Source organism: Sciurus carolinensis, chromosome 7 (genome assembly GCF_902686445.1).
Source record: "Sciurus carolinensis chromosome 7, mSciCar1.2, whole genome shotgun sequence".
Lineage (NCBI taxonomy): Eukaryota > Metazoa > Chordata > Mammalia > Rodentia > Sciuridae > Sciurus > Sciurus carolinensis.
The window spans coordinates 111,669,354-111,689,617 of record NC_062219.1 but is presented as its reverse complement, the minus strand read 5'-3'; the positions used below and the strand labels follow the sequence as shown (position 1 = coordinate 111,689,617).

Here is a 20,264-nt window from a genome sequence, read left to right as displayed (position 1 = left end):
CAGGGGCAGGGTCAGAGGCAGGAATTCTCTAAATCTTGCCTGACCCCTCCATCTTCCCCTATCCCACAAGTTGAAGCCCTGCTGTGTCCCCCAGGGTCTTCAACGGGGCATCTTGCCACCGCCCCAGGGCGCTGGTCTCCTGTCCTGTTCCCCCAAAGCGCTGACACTGACTTCTTTCCCCTGTGCTCCTCCACTCCAAAGTGCTTCAGTGTGCATGTCTGTGTACAATCCATGCCCTCCCCACCACCCTGGCTAAAGTTTTCCCAACAGATTTAGCGTCCAGGGATAGAACTCACTTTTCAGCCTAGACAGGATTCCCTGGGCCGCCCAGGCACGGCCCAACCCTGCTGCTTCTTGCTTGCCTCAGCCATCAGAACTCTACCTTCAGCTTCTCCCATATTCCTCCAGCCCAGCCAGGCCTCCACCTTCAAAGGAGTGTGGCCTCCACCTATGCAACATGGCCCTGGCTCCCCTTCCCTCCTTCCCAGAAGGACGTGGGAAGGAGACATCACGTGTGGAGACATCACGGCCCATGGAGTTGAACTTTCCAGTCACATAGAGATAGCGGAGTGAGGATGGAGGAGAGTCAGAGAGGGAGAGGTTTGGGCAGAAGGGAACAGCTGCCCACCAGGTTTTCCTGGGCAGCAGTGCCCACCTGCCTGCCACTGTGAAACCTGCCTGGACCCTGAGTCTGTGCTTCTCAGGGGCCTGGAAGTTGGAACACCCCTCTTTCCTCTGAGTGGACATCTGCGAGGTACAGGTGGTCAGTTGTGGCCTCAGGCCCCAGTTCTTGGCCTGGCACATGGATGTCCTGTCCTCATGTGGGTCATCTTGGCCACTTTGTGGCTCCAAGGAGGAAGGAACGTGGCTCCTCCTCCCTCAGGTCCAGTCCAGAGATGCCGCCTGGCCTCAGAAGAGGGGAAGAGGAGCCCTGTTATTGTTTTCACCCTTATGGACCATTTCTGCCTAGGTCTTCTCACACAGCCTCAGCTCCCACACACGCACAGACTTAGAGAGAAAACAATTCTTTGGTCTATTTTCTTGGTAAATTTATTGATTGCCAGGGAAAACCAAAACCAGAAAATTAATTAATCTCTAAAATTAAACTTTACACTGAATGTTCTTGTTTCTCTAATTAGAACCTCTGCTAGCAGCTGTGGCTACACACACACACCTACCCTCACACCTACACGTTTGCACTCCAGAACTGTCAGAGGGTGTCAGGCACAGAAGAACTCTAGGTGGCCCAGACAGGCACATGCTGCAATCACTCCCAAGCCCCCTTTGGTGCTCTGCTCAGCGCCTGTTTGTTGGAAGTCTCTGGAAGGCAGGCACTCCTGGACTGGTTGTAACTCATGGCCTGCCCTAAGGGGACATAGGTCTGGAGGCTCTGGGCCACTCAGCCCAAAGAATATGGAGGGTGAGGCTCAGCCTGAATCCATCAGTCAGGTCCTCTTGTGGCCCCATGGGCTGATGTGATTCCTGTGGGTTTGGTCCCAGGTTGGGCAGCCACAGAGTGCCAGGGATTCATGGAGAGCACCTGGAAGGCTCCGTGGTCCTGGGGACAAGGGATTGTGGGGTGGGCTGGGCCTGGCTGGGGAGAAGACAGGTCTCTGTCAATTGGGTGCATCACACTGTGGCCTTTCTGTCGTGGATATCCAAGCGCAAAGATTGTACAAATCAAACTGGTGGATAATAAAGTTGCGGATGACTCACTGACTTCCCTCTCCCAGCGTGCGCTCCTTCCTCTATCTCCTTTCTCCTGCCAGAAGCTCTCTGGGGTGGGTGGCAGAGTAATCTCACGCCTCCCCAGCAGTCATTCTCTACAATTGCCTCCTCAAGGGAGGTCATTGGGTCTCAGCTTCTGTCACCCATTGTCCCCTTCCCAGACTGAGATGTGGGGATTTGGGGATGGTGTAGCCTATAGAACTGGATAATGTACAGTCAGGCAACAAGATGGCAGAAAGAGTCAGGCATGATTCTGCTGTAGCCAGAGGTGGGAGAGAGAGAGGGAGAGGGAGAATGTGCATGTGTGTATGTTTGAAGGTTATGGATCTGCTCAGTAGAGAGGAAACTGGGAGTGCTGAGCCAGGGAGGTGGGCAGTCCCCCATGGGAGAGATTCTGATCAGGTACAGTCCTCAGAGTCCTCTCTGCCTTACCTATTGCTAGAAGGAGTTGGTCATTTGTGGGGTTTAGTAATCCTTCCTCTGGGCCCAAGAAGTAGGTGTCTGCTTCACACCCCTTTTTCCCCTGTCCCTGGTGCCCTTCCCCACCTCAGTCTCTATGCCTATGACCCTTGATCACTCACTCCAAGGATTGGTCTCCTCTCCCCCTTCCCCTGAACCACTGTGACACTCTGTAGCAGAGTGCCCAGCAAAAGCATGAAATTAGGGCTGGGGCTGGGGTAGTGACCCAAGTCAGATCCCTGTCCCCACTCTTATTCCACAGAATTCCCAGGGACATTGGCAATGATGGGAGACATCAAGTAGCCAGGATTCAAGGCCCGCTGGCGGGCGGCTTCCCGGTTGGCATGGAGGGCCTGCCCAATGAGGTACTCGCTCTCCTGCGATATATCTGACAGGCGCAGGTCAAATTCCAGGAGGGTCTTGTTGTCTGACATGCCTTCCAGGAGCTGCTTCCCACCATCCTGAGAGTTGGAAAAGGGAAGGGATTATTTTCCATTACCATTCAGGATCACATGCACACACACATTTTAATATAGGTATGATTAAAACAAGTTTCACGAAACCATACTTAACCTATCTATGCAGCATGCTGAACTGTTCTGTCCCATTCTACTCAAAAAATGGTGGTCAGGACCCCTAGATTTATTTTTCAGTCCTAGTGGTTTGAAACACATGGATGTTTAGCAATGTTAGTAATTCCATTCCTCTGGTTCAGTCTTGGGCATGAAGGACCAATCTGTCTAGGGAGGTGTGAGGGGGAAGTTGGGTGGGGAGATGAAAAGAACAAAAGAGAAACAGTATTCTTCCCTTTTCTGCCTCTGGGCATGTCCCCATATGATATACCAAAACTTCAGCCGCCATCTTGGGAGCACTAGAGAGACCAAGGCCACAGGACGGTGTTGGGCAGAGCAGAGGGTGGCACTGAACCAAGAAATTTGTCTGCCTCAGGACCTTACACTCTGGGTTTCTGGTTATATGAAATATTGACTATTCCTCCTGTTTAAGCCACTTCCTGGCTCAACTTTCTATTACTTGAAGCCAAGGACACACCTATGGAGACAGTACAGTGCACACGGTGCACGCGTAAGAGGCAGAGTGAGTGGGAGTGCAAGTTTGTTCTCACAGAAGGTTCAGCGTGAAAGAACTCCACCTTGAGAGGGAGGGTATTGCTGGTCTATGGTTGTATCCCAGTAGTGTGTGTGAAGTCAATTTAATGGGTCACAAAAGCATTTCAAAAATGAAATAGAATCTAAAGGAAAACAGGATAAATCACAGACAGTAAACATAAATTTCCATGACATTATGTTTATGTGTGTGTCCACTAGGGATTCACATAACTTCAATTTCCGTTTTCTTTTTTGTTACTGTGGATTAAACTCAGGGATGCTGAGCTACATCCCTCGTCCTTTTTCAATTTTTATCTTGAGACAGAGTCTTGCTGAGTTGCTGAGTCTGAACTGAAATTTGCAATCTTCCTGCCTCAGCCTCCCAAGTCACTGGGATTACAGGCATGTGCCACCAAACCTGGCTGTAACTTGTATTTTTTATTCTAGGACTTCATCAGCAAAGTTTGAGAAGCACTGTCTGTCAGAAAGGATTCAGGCTGGGTTGGGGGGATAGTGGTAGGCTTGAATCCTAGCACTGTCAAAGCAGAACAAAATAAAAACAATAAAATGAAAACAAAACAAACCTTTAATGTGATTAGATAAATGTGAAGATTAAAGGAAAAATACTAGATATTGGGATGTATATGTTAGCATAGTATGTATGCATATTTAATGCAGTGTGTAGTAATTAAAGTTGTGATTTCTTCTCTCTCTCTCTCTCTCTCTCTCTCTCTCTCTCTCTCTCTCTCCCTTTTGGCAGGGCTGGAGATCAAACTCAGGGCCTCATGCAGCCTTGGCAAATGCCCCACCACTGAACCATACCACCAGCCCCCATCTATGATACCTGTCTTGCAAATATCCCATGGCTGTTGGGTTTTGTTTTGTTTTTCGGTACTGGGGATTAAACCCAGAAGTGCTTTATCACTGAGCCACATCCCCTTTATTTGGAGACAGGGTCTTGCTCAATTGCGTAAGGCCTCACCAAGTTGTTGAGGTTGGCCTTGAAGTTGTAAAATTCTCCTGCCTCAGCCTCCCGAATTGCTGGGATTACAGGTGTGTGCCACCATGCTAGGCATCCCATGGTAACTGGATTCCACACCCACCCCTTGCCTGACCCAGAAGAGATGACTCACCAGCCCAATGTGGTTGCAGGACAGGTTGAGGCTGGTGAGCGTAGTGTTGATGGCAAGCACCTGGGCGAGGAGCGTGGCTGTGGGCTCTGACAACTCATTGCCACCAAGGTTCAGTGTGGTAAGGCACTTGTTAGTCTGCAAGGCATGGGCCAGCGCCTGGCCGCCCTCATCCTCAAGGCAGTTGAGGCGCAGGTTGAGGGAAACAAGATTGGTGTTGTGCGCCAGGGCATGAGCCAGCGACTGTGCGCCGGGCCCACGCACTTGGTTGTTGGCCAGGTTCAGCACACGCAGGTGGCTGTGGCTTAGTAGCTTGGCAGCAGCACGCGCACCTCGGTCCCCAATGAGGTTGTGTGACAGGTCCAGCTCCTCGAGGCCGGGATGGTTGAGCAGGCTGCGGATCAGGATGCGCGCCTTCTCATCATCCACTTTGCTTCGGGTCAGCCTGAAGATCTGTAGGCAGGTGGAGGGTCTGTGGCACCTACCAGCCAGGGATGAGCTGCCCGCCTGCCTGCCTCTTGCAGGTAGAGAAGGCAGCGAAGGTAGCTATGAGGAGGCCTGAGACCCTGTTCACTTGGTGTTGGCCACCAGCTGGTTCTTGGACAGGACAGAACTACCCAGTGGTACAGAGTTGGTAGTAGGTGGCAGGGAAATGTTATTTATTTATTTATTTATTTTTCAGTACGGGGCATTGAACCTACTGGTGCTCCACCATTGAGCTACATTCCCATCCCTTTTTTAAATTTAAATTTTTTTTTTGTACCCGGGATTGAACCCAGGGGCACTTAACCACTGAACCGCATCTGCAGCCCTTTTTGTATTTTATTTAGAGACAGGGTTTCATTGAGTTGCTTAGAGCCTTGCTAAGTTGCTGAGGCTGGCTTTGAACCTGTGATTCTCCTGCCTCAGCCTCCAGAGCCACTGAGATTAACTTTTAAATTTTGAGACAAGGTCTTGCTAAATTGCTGAGGCTGGCCTTGGCTTTACCATCATCCTGTCTCAGCCTCACAAGTCCCTGGGATTATAGGCATGTGCCACTGCTGATTTATTGAGCAGTTACTATGTGCTGAGTACATTGCTAGACATAGCATCATCACTGTCTTGAACACCCTGTCAGCACCCTGATGTGGTCAAGTGAGTTCTCTCCATTTTACAGAGATAAAGGAGGTTTAGGGCAGTTTCATCATTTGCCCAGAGTTACAGTGCTTAAGCTATGGAGGCAGTTGAGGAATCCAGGTCTGTCTGATGCCCCAGTCCCTCAATGCACCCTCCTCGGATGGCTAAGCTCCACCATGGGGGGAAATTGTTTTTTGCTTTTCTGTGTGTGTGTGTGTGTGTGTGTGTGTGTGTGTGTGTGTGTGGTGGGGGGGGGGACCTGGGATTGAACCCAGGGGCACTTAACTACTGAGCTACATCTCCAGTCCTTTTTTACATTTTATTTAGAGACAGGGTCTCATGGAGTGCTTAGGGCCTCACTAAGGCTAGCTTTGAACTTGTTATCCTCCTGACTCGGCCTCCCTGTTTTGCTTTACCGCTGGGGCTGGAACCTAGGGTCTGGTTCATGCTAAGCACATGCTCTACTCCTGAACTACACTGCCCACCCTAAGAACAGGAACTCTTGAAAGAGATTGACTGGGGAGACAGGAAGTGGGAGGGCGAGAAGCAGGAAATAATGGGATGAAAAAATAAAAGGAAGGTGGTGAGGATAGCTTTATGAATGCTGTAGACAGGAGCCCACTCCCTCTGCTTCCCACTGGTTTGTCCCTCTCCTCTGTCTCCCTTGAGACTTCTCAGTGGCTGGCCTCTTTCTCCCCACCCTTTAGTCCTTTCCTTCCTTTACCACCCTCTTAGCCAGGTTAAAGCCTGGTGTCCTCTTGTGTTTTTATTTGGAGAAGCCCCAACTCCGGATCAGCCTTGTTCTCTGTTTTCTGCGTGCCTGTGCCCAGCCAACTGCAGATGGAAGACGTCACCGGTGGGGCTGGCTGCTCTCACTGGCACCACCAGCAGGCCTGCAGTGTGTGTACCAATGCCTCTATATGTCTCTGGGCAACAAACTTGCTCATGATCTACATTGACTATTTTATTTTATTTATAAATACTTTTTTGGCATTGGGGATTGAACCCCGGGGTTCTCTACTATTAAGCTGCATCCCCAACCCTTTTTATTTTATTTTGAGACAAGGTCTCAATAAGTTGTCCTGACTGGCCTCAAATTCATGATCCTCTTGCCTCAGCCTCCTGAGTTCTTGGGATTACAGACATGAACCACAATATCCAGCTTTATAATAACTATTATTATTATTATTTGGTACTGGGGACTGAATTATTTGGGGACTGGGGACTGCACAGGGGCACTTTACCACTGAACTACATCCCAGCTGTTTTTGAGTTGCTTAGGGCCTCCCTAAGTTGCTGAAGCTGGTCTCAAACTTGCTATCCTCCATCCTCAGCCTCCTATGTCCCTAGGATTACAGACATGCACCACCATGCCTGGCTACAATGACTATTTCAACCTTTTTCAACCTCCTCATACTTCAGGGGGCTTCCCTATAGAACCCCCGTTCAGCTGGTGGACTCTCCTGACTTCTTAACAACTGGATGGGATCCCTCATATTTTATATCAAACACATACCCACGGCTCCTCACCATATCCCCTCTCCTGCTGCCCAGGGCCAGCTGCTTCACATCAGTGCCAGGTCCTACTGCTCCTGCCTTTTCAGGAATTTTCCCTGATCCATGGACCTGCACCCCACCTTCCTTCCCCCCTCTTTCCTTCCCCCTCCCCCTCCCTTCCTCCTTCTCCTCCTCCCCTTCTTTTTCTTCTCCTCTTCCTCCTTCTTCCTCTAAAACTAGCTTTTTTATTTTTTACTACATTTCTCCTTGGTGCATTATAGTTGCACACAATGGTGGAATTTGTACTTACATATTTCTTCCTGCACCTCTCTTCTGCAGTCGCCTTCTATGCAAGTTGATGGAGCCTTGCATTGGTTTTAAACACATGCAATTTTCTTAAGAAAACCAAAGCCTTCATCTATTACTGCTCCCCTCGTCTCTGCTTCCAGTCAAGTTCCTCATCACAGCCACCCCTTTCTCACTTCCCACTCTCTCCATGAACCATGCTTACAGCCTCTGCTCCTGGAACACCCTTGAATGTCCTCTCAGGGACCTCCAGGTTTGCAAAGGCCAGTCCTTGGCTCCATCCCACCCCATTGCTCACTCCCTCTACTTGAGACACATGCCTCTGTGGCTCTGCCCCTTTTCCTCTTCCCTCTGCCTTCCTGGAAAGCTCTCTTTCCATCCACACCACAGGCCACATCTCCTTCCCTCACCCTTGGTTCTCCCTTATGAGCCTCCATTCCAATGTAGGGCTTCACTGGACATGTTAATGAATATGGCACCCATTTCCACATTCAATTCAGACTTCTCAGCTGAGCGTCAGACCCTCTACCCAACTAACCAGATGATCCCTGCTCTAGGGCGCTTCAAACTGGAACTCAAAACTGGTCCTCTTCCTGGATCCCCTGTCCCTGCCAGCGGCCCCCTCCCACAATCTGGTCTCCCAAGCAAGAATCCTTGCCATCTCCTGCTCCTTCCTTCTCTTCTACATCCTTCAGAGGCCAGCGAGACTTGTTGATCAAAGGGCCTACCTACCTCATGAGCCTCTCTGCTTCTCCCCATCTCTGCAGACACCTCCATGGTTCAAACTCCCCTCATCTTCAACTGTGTTTGGCAGTGGTGTCCCAGGTCACCTACCATGTCCACTGTTGCTCTCTGCATTCTCCTTCACAAACATGGTGATCTTTTCTTATGTACAACCAGTAATGTTACCTTCTTTTGACTAACACCCTTGGATGGTGCTATGGTTTGAATGTGGTTTGTTCTCCAAAGGATCATTGTGCTGGAGACTTCATCCCTACTGTTGTAGAACCTTTAAGAGGTGGGGCCTTGTGGAAGGTGGTTGGATTACTTAGAGTGCTTCCCTCAGAAGAGATTGATGTAGTTTTCTTGACATCCCAGAAGGGTTGGTTGCTATAAAATGAGACCATCCCATGCACTTGGTTTCTTCTGTACCTGTCTGTTTCTCTTCCTGCTTCTCCACCACATTGTGGAGAGGAAAAACAAGGTGTGGTGCCATGATGTATGGACCCTTCAGTCACCAAAATTGTGAGTCAAATCACTTCTTTCTCCTTCTCTCTTTATCTCCCCTTTTGCCCCCTCATTCTTGGTGGGCAAGCACTCTACCACTGAGCTATATCCTCAGCTTTCACCTCTTTTCTTCATAAAGTACCCAGTCTCAGATATTTTGGTATAGTGACAAAAGCAGACTGATACAGATGGTGCCCCAGAGCTCTTCAGGATAAAGACAGATTCCTTAACAAGGCCTCCTTCTCCCACTGAGTCCAGCTGCTGATTGGCTCTCCCTTTTCACCCCATCCAGCTACACAGCCTTCACTTCAGACCCTGGAGTTAGCTGTATTGACTCTGCCCAGGAGTCTGTATATGCTGCTCCCTCTGCCTGGAGTGGGCTTTTCTCTTTCCTCAAGACTATAGCTCCTACTCTTCCTGATAATCTCTACACAAGTGACACTTGCTCAGGGAAGCCTTCCTGGGCAAGGTCAAATGTCCCTTTTAAAATCTCTTATAAGAATGTCTTTTCTTTATAGCATGTATTTCACCCCAGTTTAGGGTTGCCAGAGGCAATACAAGTGGGGGTAAGACCTGGTGGGGGGTAGCTCAGTGGTAGAGCACATGTTTAGCATGCATGAGGCCTTGGATTTGATTTCCAACTGCAACAAACAAACAAACAAACAAGCAAAACAAAAAGTACTAAAACAGGACACCCTGTTAAATTTAAATTTCAGATGAACAAGTATGTCCCATGGAATATTTGGGATATACTTCTAAAAAATTGTTATTTATCTGAAATTCAAATTTAACTGGACATCCTGTATTTCTGTTTGCTAAATTTGGCAACCCTTCATCTAGTTACAATTTTACATTTACATGATTGCTCATTAGTGCCATTCATCCCACCCGACTGTTAGCTGCAGAGGGCACAAATCGTATAATTTTGCTCGTTGCTGGATCTTCAGCACCTGGGACAGGGCCTGGAGCACAGATGTTTGTAGGATGACTAAATGGCTGGTGAACCGAGCCTCGTTTTCCCCCGTACCCTGAAGTTAGTAGCGTAGGGCAGGAAACGGAAGGAAGAAAGGAAGGAAGGAAGGAAGGAAGGAAGGAAAGAAGGAAGGAAGGAAGGAAGGAAGGAAGGAAGGAAGGAAGGAAGGAAGGGAAAGAAAGACTCAAGTCTGGGCCTGGGGGGTCTGAGCTGCCTGCTGAGGCCCTGGGTCTAACCCCCAGCTCCCAAACAAAACCCAAACTAGGTCGATGCATGAAGAGCTGGGAGGAAGAAGATAGTACTGGAGGAAGAGGAGGTGGAGCTAAGCAGGGGGCAGATGGTACCTTGAGGGTGTGGCATGCCTTGATGGTGGCCGCCAAGGAGTGGCAGTCTCGGTAGGTGAAGAGGAAGAGGTTCCACTCGAAGTTCATGCCACAGTCTTTGACGCCGTACACCAGGTCCAGTTCCTCCAGGTGTTTCAGACCGGCCACCAGATCCCCCAGCTGGTAGTGGTCCATGGTGGGCTCCTCCGACTCCACCTCGCTGCCTGAGTCCGACAGCTCCCGGGTCTGCAGCGAGGCCGGGAGCTGCACCGGCGGAAGGAACTGATCCACACGGATCCTGCGCACGTAATTTGCGCAGAGGGGCAGCAAGTCGAGGATGATGCTGGGGTCTGTGGTACCCGGGATGAAGTGCTTCAGCAAGTTCTCCAAGTACCTCTCGAAGAACATGTGCTTCCAGCTGCCTCCATGCTTGGCCACGTGGCACACCGGCCAGCGCTGCATGCAGCAGCGACGCCAGTAGTTCTCGTCCTCGATCAAGTTGGCGGTCACGGCCAGTGGCAGATCAGGGGACAGGTGGCTCAGGACCTTCTTCTGATGCTCTGGGAGCAGCTGCTTCAGGATAGGGTTTTCTTGGAGAGTAGAGGAAGGGAAACAGGTGTTTCAGTGGTGGGGATGCAACAACAAGGTTCCCTGGGCTGGGCGAGCCTGGGGTCACTGAGGGAAGGGAGGGCCCTCCTTGCCCTTGGGGAGCTCCACTTTGAGAGGAAGACAACCTTTGTTCTAGCAGGCTCAATGGGAGGGGAGAGGAGAGGACACGGCTTGAGAATATTCCCTGCTTGCAGCTGCACAGCTCAGTATCTGGTCTCGGGGAACCCCTGGTCCAGGATAAATCTCCAGTCCAATCCTCCATTATAACCTAGTGGGCTGGAGGAGATAACCCCTGACTTCAGAGCCTCCCAGTCTGATATGATTCATTTATTTGAAAACAAATATATTTGCTTTAACACCTACTGTGTGCCAGACACTTTTCCAAGCCTGGAAATACAAACACCTAGGAAAGAGATGAAGTCCTGCCCTCTCAGAGTTGACATTCTAGGGCAGAGGCAGACAGGAAGTGAGACAAATGTATCCTAGGTCAGGTGGCAGTAGACAAAATGATGGTCCTGTCCTCAGAGAGCTCCCCCATGTGGGAGAGGTCTTTGGAAAGGGCTAATATTTGGGGGAGCATAGGGTATACTGAATAAACCAGGAACAAGGGGAAACCCATAGAAGAAGGGGTTCATCAGGGAGGGCCTTCCGGAGGAGGAAGTAGATTTGGTTCAGGTTGGGTTTTGCTGGAGAGGGTGGACAAGGCAAGGAGAGGGTGCAGGCCTGGCCGGGGCACTGTGTGGGTGGGAGTCTGGTGGGGCCTGGCAGTGAGGCAGCACCAGACACTGTCTTGGTGGCTGGTGAAAGGCAAGTGCTGAGCAGCTAGGAGGTTGCTGCTAGGGTGTGCAGGCTGCCCCAGGACCTTGCTTCTGGGGCCTCTACACCGGGTCACCCCCACCCCTGCCTCCCTTCTGGTCTGCTCCTTCCCACCCAAGCCGAAGCTGGGCAGGCTCACTCTGGAAGTTCTTGACGATGTGCTGAATGCAGAGCTCAGTGAGGAGGGGCACAATGGCCAGTGACCACTCAGGGTCCTCAGCAATGATCCGGCGCATGCGACGCACAGGTGTGGGCTTGGTCTTTCCTGGGAGTGGGCCTGAGGAGGAAAAGGTCTTCGAGGGCTGTGGGGCTACGTTTGAAGCTTGGCTCGCAGTGGGCATCAGGGCCTGGTTGGAGACTGCAGACTGGCTGGGACCAGACAGTATTGGTGGCGTTAGGGCACCCTGCATGCTGGGGCCTGTCAATGAAGGGACACGAAGCCCCTTGGTGACCTTGCGACAGGAAACTTCTCAGACTGGCAGGTCCTTGGTTTGGATGGGGACCTAGAAAAACAGAATGCGGGCGTAGAGGTGTTACTTTGGAGGCTCTCAGCAGAGTGGTGCTTTAGGTGTCAGTGTCTGGAGTGGAGTAGATCCAGGTGTAATTCCCACCTCTCTGAGTTTCAGAGGTTAAAGGAAACTCTCTGAGTGTCAGAGATTAAATGATACTTTATCCAGTGAAAGGAGGGAAACAGGATAGGATTATTTGGAGGAGTGAATAAAAGAATACAAAGAGGCATAATATATTGTCTAATACACGAAACTGTAGCAAGGAGCAGCCCAGAGTTTTAGATAATAATAGTTACACAGGAATTACAGTAATTGCTGTATACCAGGCACACTTTTCTTTTTTTTTTTTTTTTTTTGTACTGGGGATTGAACTAGGGGCTCTTAACCATTCAGCCACATCCCAGCAACCCCCCCCCTTTAAATACATTTTATTTAGAGTCAGGGTCTTGCTGAGTTGCTTAGGGCCTTGCTAAATAGCTAAGGCTGACTTTGAACGTGATCCTCCTGCCTCAGCCTCCTGAGCTGCTGGGATTACAGGCACGCACCACTGCGCCCGGCTTTAGTTTTTTATATATGAACTCATCCTTACAAAAGTTTTTTAGAGATAGGTACTTGTATTTTCCCCATTTTTCTGATGGGACGTTGAAGTACAGAGAGCAGAACTGATTTGTTCAATGTCACACAGCTATAAATAATAAGGATGGATTTAAATCCACCTTATTAAGTTCATACTCTGAATCCTGCAAGTACTGCCCCCTGAGGGTGAGGGGATGGAGGTCTGAGAAAGAACCATGCAGTTCAGAACAGCTCTGTGCATTAAGCATTGTACAGAAAGAGCAGCAACTGCCTGATCCTGAGGACTGGGTTGAGAATAGTACTGACCACCAGAAATAAACCCAAAATGTAAGCCTCGTTTGCTAGTTTAAATTTTCTAATACCCATATTAACAAAGTAAAGAGGGCTGCGGGTGTAGCTCAGTAGTAGAGTGCTTGCCTAGTATCCACGGCATGGGGAAAAAAAGTTTAAAAAAGGTGAAACTAATTTTGCACTGAACTCAGTACGTTCGAGATATTACCATTTAAATATGTAATCAAAAAACTATTAAAGGGCTGGGGAGATAGCTCAGCTGGTAGAGTGCTTGCCTAGCAAGCACAAGGCCCTGAGTTCGATCCCCAGTACCGGAAAAACAAACAAAAAGACTATTAAAGTATGTTTTTATACTAAGTTTTCGAAATCTGATACTCCACGGGCACACTGAGTGTCTGAGATGGTTGAGGTCAGGGCCGGTTGAGACAGGCGAGGGGACCCGCACTCGTGCCTGCCCAGGCCGCCAGCCTCTCCTGCCTCCTGCCTGCGGAGGGCTGCAGCTCTGGGCCCCGCCCTCAGTCTCCGCCCTGTCTTCTTCTAGTTCTCCAGACAGCACTGGGCTGGCGTGGGAGGGGAGAAGGCAGCTAAATCTGGGGCTGAAGACAGAAGGCGTTCGCCCACTCCCCCACCCTTGCTGTGGGCGCGCCCCTGCCCTGAGACCTGCAGGTGGAAACGGCTGCCTGGCCCCGGCGCTGGCTGCTCCTCAGGGAGCTCCCCCTCCGGTGGCGCCCTGACCCAGTGCACTGTGCAGTGTCCGGTGGGAAGGAACACTCTGATCCAACAAAGGCATCCTTGGCAGAGGGAGGGACCAGATGGTGCTCCCCAAGCCTGCCAGGCATCTCAAGGAGGAAAAGCCTGGCTGAGAGGGGGTTGGGGACAGGGACAATGTAGGGAAGATATTTATGTATCGTGACACCCCTCATGCAAATCAAATGCAAATTCACAGATCGGGTCCTTCCAGCCTTTTGGCTACTGGCCCCTCAGAGGGTGGGGCGGGAAGCCAGCGCTGTGTGGAGGATCTGCTGACTTTGCCTTTCTGGCTTGGCCAGTTACTTGCTGTGTGACTTGGCCAAGTTACTTACCCTATCTGAACTTCAGTTTTCCTTATCTGTAAAATGGGATACTAATATCTTCCTAAGAATACTACTGTAGAGACTCCTGACATAATATTTGCTTAATATTGATGGAAGTCGAAAAAAGTGCTGGAGAGGTGCCAGAGGAACTGAGGAAGGTAGGGATGCTGACCTGGCTCCTTTGGATGAGTGCCCTTTTCTATTTCCAGGGAGAAGTGAAGGGCAAGGGTGCAGTGATGGCCCCGGGGCTAGATGCACAGCAGGAGAGAGGTCACAGGTGACAGATCAACAGGTCAGCCCCGCTCCTGTCAGCCTGCATCTGGACTCCTGGGCTCTTTCCAAGGTTCTAGCCTAAAGAACATTCTGTTGTTACCCTTGTCTGGGACGCCTGTGGGTCTCAGGGAAGCAGGACCAGGCTGGGCAGGGGAAGCCCCAGGTCACTTGTGGGCGTTGTCTTGGGGTGGCACTTCTGTCTTAACTCACGCTGCCACCGGCCTCACTGTTTTAGGATACAGGCCTTGCTATTCCTCCTGGGGGCCACACCTTGAGAAACACCACCTGTCAGGGGGATGCCCTCTGCTTATGGCCCGTAGTTCACTCTCTAGAATGGGCAGTTTTCCCAAGGCCTGGCCTTGACTGCTCTCGCTGCTGTTGGGGCATTGTAGTCTGCCTCTGGCGTGGCGCACAGGATCCACCAACGCTCCCCCGGGCCCTGACCAACTCCTCAGAAGGAAGGGGCAGAGCCTCGCTCCATGTGGCTGCCACATGCAGGACTGAAATAAAAATAGGTCCTACCATCCTTCAGCGTTTACAGCAACAGTCACACCTTGGGGTCTGATGTCATTTTAAAGCAAATGTTGAAGACATAAACTGCATAATAATTTTCACTTAATTAACTCTTTACAAATTAGATATTATGAAAATATTTTTGGCAGGTACCTTATTACCAGACACAGAAGATTTGTTTTTTTGGCAGTGGGGTACCAGGGATTGAACCCAGGTGCACTCAGCCACAGAGCCACATCTTCAACTCTGTTTTGTATTTTATTTAGAGATAGGGTCTCACTGAGTTGCTTAGCCACTGGGATTACAGGCACGTGCCCGGTCACAGGATTTTTTTAAGTGGGATTTTAGTTTCAAATGTTCTTACAATTTTTTTTTTTTTTTTTTTTTTTTGGTACTGGGGATTGAACCCAGGGGCGCTTAACCACTGTGCCACATCCCCGGCCCTTTTTATATTTTATTTAGAGACAGGGTCTCGCTGCTGAGGCTGGCTTTGAACTTGTGATCCTCCTGCCTCAGCCTGCTGAGTTGCTGGGATTACAGGCGTGTACCACTGTGCCTGGCTTAAAAATATCTTTTTAAAAACAAGTAATATAGCAAACAAAATATATTTAAAAAGATAATGAGCAAAACCAACTCCTTGCCTTGCTGTGGCTCTTGTAAAGATGGTATTCATGCCATTCAAGCTCCTCCTTTGAGGCCAGGGGTCTGACCCCTGCCCTTGTCACCACTACCTGGCTCTCCTACTGCTCTGACAGTTCATTTCAGAAGTCTCCATCGCAGGCTTCTGGCCCTCTGCATGCTCCTCCCTGGCTGAGGGCCCCTCACTGCTCTTGTGGGTTCCAGCTCTCATGTCTCCTCTGAGTTCCAGACTCAGGCTGGGATGCTTTCCAGGTCCCTCTGATTCAACCCCTCTAGATACCAGAACTGGGCGTCAGCTTCCTGCAGGCCCTGCATCTGTATACTGATTCTATTCTGCCTCCCTTGCCAGCACCTCTGGGCCTTTCCTGCTACTGCCTCAGCTCAGGGACTCCTTGTTTGTCACATCATAGCTTCAGTTGTGGGGTGCCTGGCCTCTGGCACCAGGCTGGTCCTCTTACAGCTAGCTGTGGGATGGCCAGGTCTCTGTGTAAGGCCTTCAGTGGCTCACCACTGCTCACGGGCAGAAGTCAACCTCCTCAGTTCCTCCTAGCATGACTGGATGCTCTCTGAAATAAACTCCCCTCTCCCCGCCCCCCGCAGCCTTTTTTTTTTTTTTGGTCAGTACTGGCGATCCAACCCAAGGACATTTTACCACTGAGCTACATCTGCAGCTCTTTTTATTTTTTATTTTGAGACACAGTCTTGCTAAGTTGCCCAGGCTGGCCTCAAACTTGTGATCTCCAGAGTGGTTGGGAATCCCATAGTGCACCGCCACACCAGGCAGTAAACTCTTCTTGGCATCTGGGACGCTGTGGGCTAGTCCATGCTTCCCTGCCTTTGCTCAGGCTGTTCCTGAAACACTGTTCCTACCACCTTGGCCTGGGAGAGGAACAATCAATGGTTCTCTGAATCTGAGCTCCAGCACCTCTTCCACAGGCTTTCTTGTCCCTCATATTCCAGACAACCTCTCCCTTTGCTAGAGTCCATGACGCCCAGTACCTTTGTCCCCTCAGTGACAAGACTACCTCCCTTCTCTCCCCACACCCATGCCAGACCAGCTCCTCAAGCTGTGAGGCTGCTTCCTACTCATTTTGTCTCCGGTCCCTTACCCAGCCAGGCTTGCTCTAGGGGTAGCTGGTATAGGCTGTCCCACTTGCTTCTAAGAATAGATTCTGACCAAGAGGAGATTCCTATTGGCTAGAGCGATTGGTTCAGGGCTGGCTGCCTGATGCCAGCCAATCAGAGTCCTTCTTGGGATTTGTCTAAGTGGAGGCAGACAGAAGGACGCATGTCCTTGAAGGCTCTGGAGCCCCCACTGCTGGAAGTTGTTTCTCTCACATACACAAGGAGTGTCTGCAGCAGGACCCAATAAAGCCTGGTAGAGGCAGCAGGAAGAAAGAGGGACCAGAGCACCAGAACTTTAGTCCCCATCCCCGTCCCTGGGTCCCCAGAACTGCCTGGTTCCTCGCATTGCTGCAGCTCTGACCTCACTTGGCAATCTTGTCATCCGCTCCCTTTGCTGAGGCTAAGAGTTGGGCTTCTGTGACCCTTTTGCTAAGTCACAATTTGGTGCATGAAGTGATGGGAAAAATCCTAAATCAGTACATAAAATAGTTCAATGGGGTAGCTGGGAGGAACAGATATCTAACTCCTGAGACCCCCTCCTCTCTTACATCACACACACCTCCAGTGTCATATCCCAGCTGTGCCAGCCAGAGGCTGTATCAGCAACCTACAGCTGTTCACCACCGGACAGTTACAAGATCCCTTCGGAACTCATCTGAGTCTTCCACCATCCTGTGATGCAGGCAGGGTGGCTTCCTCATCCACATTGTACACAAGAAGACGATGATGACAGAACAGGGAATGACTGTCCCAGGAGGGTTGCATGCTCGTAACATATATAATTAAGAGGGACGTATTTGTATATGTAAGAGCTACATCTCTGCTCCCTAGTACCACCCCCCCCCCAAAAAAAATCTACATCTCAGTGTGAATGAGTTTCAGATGCAAGAGAGCACAGTTGGAAATGGGGCAGGGAAATGTCCCACCAAGAGGGGGAAGGTGGGAGGCCGGCCACAGTCACCTACTTCACAGGTGGGCCTCAGTCAGGCCTGGAATCACCAGTCCGCAGCTGAGGGTGATAGTGAGCAGCACTGTCTTCCCTGAGAGCCTGCAGGGATGGATAGACACCCATTAGTTGAGGGTCCAAAGTCCCCCAGAGGAGAGGACAGTACCCAAAAGGGCTCACTTTCCTCTCTGGAGCCTCATCTTCCTGGGGAGCCTGTGGCACAATCTCAGGCGATCCCAGAGGTCAAACTCTGGAAGCATGTTCCTGACTCTGGGGCAGGAATTCTCTCTGACATTCCAGAGAGGTCAGGGTTACCAGGAATGAGTGCCTCTTGGGACACAGTTGGTTCTCCCATCTAAAGGATGCCCTTGGAGGAGGAAAGAGGAGGGTGGGGTGTGCTGGGGACTTTCATCTCTCTGGGGCCTGCCTCACAGGCACGCTGGGCTCCACATGGTGATGTCTCCAGCATCAGCCACAGTCAGCCCAGGACCGTGATCCCTGGGGAAAGGCCAACCCCTCCAGTCCCCTACTCTGTGTCCTTAGAATCTGTCTCCAAGCAGGGCCCCAAAATCACAAAGGGACCACGTCCACACTAGGTCATCACTTCAAGGGTCTGTTCTTTACATGCCCAAGCACAGGTAATAAGAGTACAAAGGAACTGCCCCAGTTTGGTCAGGGTTGTCCTAATTTTTGATGGCTTCTTCTGGGAACCATATCCTTGGTTAGACAGAACCATGGTTTTTTGAATTCTTAGGCACTCAATAGCATGCAGGAGCACACAGCTGGCTAAAAGCTCAGAGCATATCCCCACTCTGTCCCTTGCATCTGTGGGCCCTTGGGTAAGGCATTTAACCCACCAGTTTCTTTATCTGTAAAATGGAGGTGGTAACACTCCCCCTTCATGGGATTATCCAGAGGACTAAGGAGTTAATGTGTGTGTGTGACATTTCAGAGTGCTGGGCCCAGAAACAGCACTTGGGGCATATGTGGATACTATGCTGAAGATGCTAGATGCCTTACCTATGTAATTTCTCAACTCCTCAAATATATTATTGAGGATTGTTGTCTTTAAAAAACACTATTGTCCCCATCTCACAAATGAAACTGAAGCTCAGAAAGCTTAAGGTATTTGCTGTCACCTAGGCGGTGAAAGCTGAGGTGTGAATTTCTGTCTGCCCAATACTCATTCTTCCTTCCATGAGTTGCTGGGGTTGATCACAACTTGGTGAGTCACAGCACTTGCCCACTGGCCGCCCACTTTCTCCAGCTCACGAGCTTTCTGTCACCAGTATGGAACCCAGGGTCACCCACTTTGATGCTGACCTAGGCATCCCAGGCCTCCTTGCCCCAATTCACTGCTGGACACAGAAGCCTCCGACAAGCTGGGACATTGCCTGTATCCACTGGATCACTTGCCCCCTGGCTCATACAGGGCCCTTGTTCTTCAGACCCAGGAGCCTAGACCTCAGTCTCTAGCACATTCCCTCCTCACAGGGGAGGTCTTGCACTCTTCTCTCTTTCCTCAAGTCCCCAGTTAAAGTCAACTGCTCCAGGTAGAGGTTCTTGCCACTGCCAGAATGGGAAAGTAGATGACATTGTGGGGCAGCCTTCTCACCTTGCTCCTCACAGCCCTGGTCCTCAACTGTCCTTCATCCCTTCCTCCAAACTGAGAAACAGAGGTGTCCAGCCTTCTTTCAGCCCATGGATACCTTCCTGGGAGTGGCCTCAGCCTTGACCCTGCCTGCCTACCCACTCCCACCCTCTTCCCTGCCCTCCCTTCCTCTGCCTTCTTAGTTCCTTCCCCATGCACAGCCTCATACCAGGATTCCCCAGGGGGAGCCCTCTCCAGGGCCCTGGGCTTTGGTCGGCACCCGCCTTGGTCTCTTTCACAGCTACTATGTCTTACCTTAGGATAAGTCACTCCTGAATTTCCAGTTGGGAATTCCCAGTTTGTGGAATCACAAGAAGAGGGGCCAAAAAGTTTCTCTGACAGAGCCCAGGTTTGGTCTTTGTCACAGTGAAACAAACAGTCAGCAGGTTCGTAACCTCTGGGACCTCCTCCCCCGGCTTCACCTCACTAAGGTCTGTTGTCTCAGAAAGGACTCCAGCGGGGGCTCCTCTCCCCATCCCGCATCCTTATCTTCCCTCAGACACTCCAGCAGGGAAGCTCAGCTCCAAAGGCCAGCGGGTCCCTCCCCCATCCTACCTGGGGTGAAGAGGCTCTGTCTTCTCTTTGGTAACCAAGGGAAACCAGGACAGAGACACGTAAGCTTCTGGAGCTGTAGGGTTGCAGCCCTCCTGCTGGGGACGAGGGGGCAGACTTTCTAAGACGACTGGTGTTCCAGGACTTAAGAATGCTGTCCCTCACCACCTACCTGATGTCTCGCCTTCCCTCTAATCCCGCAGTTCCCTACTCCACTCATGGGGACCCCAGGCCTTGGGGCCAGTTTGCAAATAGTGACCGGGTAGGACGGGGAAGAGGCGGGGATCCCCCCTCGAGTGGACCAGGGTAGGGTGGAGACATCGCAGTACGTTCCGACAGACCGACGCTTCCCAGCTTGGGGCCAAGGCGATGGCCTATATGCGCCGAGGGCGCTGGAGGGGTTTCGGGGCCCCGCTCCCGTGCGTGGGGTCGGTCGGGTAGGCCTGGGTGGGGTATCCCCTCTCCCAGAAGTCCCTCACCAGTTCCGGAGACCGGGCGCTCGCCCTCACCGGCCGCAGTGGTCGTTAGGGACGCCTGCGTCGCCAGGGGGCGGGCCGTGCCGTCGCAGGGCGAGGTGCGGGGTGCGCAGCGGGACTGCCCACACGGTTGTCCTACGCGCCGGCACGCGGCGCGCTGGCAGCCCTGGGGCTTTCTGCGGAATCGGCTGCGTGGGGCGGTTGGCGGTAGCGGGAGCTCTGTGACCTTGGGCTAGGTTTTGTGCTTCTGCGGGCATTTGGGAATGGGTGGACTTTTCGTGCGGGGAGGTGATGGCAGGTCTTCTGGACTGGAGTGCTTTGACCTCTGGATACCTTTGTGTGAAAAGGTT

General features: G+C 51.2%; 1 protein-coding gene across 6 annotated transcripts; it reads right to left on the bottom strand.

Annotated features, from left to right (window-relative positions):
• Nucleotides 1–1,032: 1,032 nt before the first annotated feature.
• Tcte1 (t-complex-associated-testis-expressed 1) lies at nucleotides 1,033–19,973 on the bottom strand. 6 transcript variants are annotated; one of them, XM_047558011.1, is made up of 8 exons: nucleotides 19,918–19,957; nucleotides 19,442–19,536; nucleotides 19,142–19,242; nucleotides 17,255–17,337; nucleotides 11,430–11,793; nucleotides 9,887–10,455; nucleotides 4,427–4,876; nucleotides 1,033–2,648 (listed from the first exon to the last, which is right to left on the bottom strand). In XM_047558011.1, exons 5-8 carry the CDS (start codon nucleotides 11,698–11,700, stop codon nucleotides 2,439–2,441), a joined length of 1,500 nt encoding a protein of 499 aa, XP_047413967.1. In that variant the 5' UTR covers nucleotides 11,701–11,793; nucleotides 17,255–17,337; nucleotides 19,142–19,242; nucleotides 19,442–19,536; nucleotides 19,918–19,957; the 3' UTR covers nucleotides 1,033–2,438. The 6 variants fall into 6 exon arrangements, with proteins under 6 accessions (XP_047413967.1, XP_047413965.1, XP_047413966.1 ...); XM_047558009.1 differs by lacking the exon at nucleotides 19,142–19,242 and having other exon boundaries at nucleotides 19,442–19,533; nucleotides 19,918–19,973; XM_047558010.1 differs by lacking the exon at nucleotides 19,142–19,242 and having other exon boundaries at nucleotides 17,251–17,337; nucleotides 19,918–19,965.
• Nucleotides 19,974–20,264: the final 291 nt, after the last annotated feature.

Coding starts and splice junctions, on each gene's coding strand:
- Tcte1 (XM_047558009.1), bottom strand. CDS start 11,700: ATGCAGGGTGCCCTAACGCCACCAATACTGTCTGGTCCCAGCCAGTCT. Junction 10,456..11,429: donor CATCGTCAAGAACTTCCAGA/GTGAGCCTGCCC, acceptor CTACTCTCCAAG/AAAACCCTATCCTGAAGCAG. Junction 4,877..9,886: donor AGGCATGCCACACCCTCAAG/GTACCATCTGCC, acceptor ACCTGCCTACAG/ATCTTCAGGCTGACCCGAAG.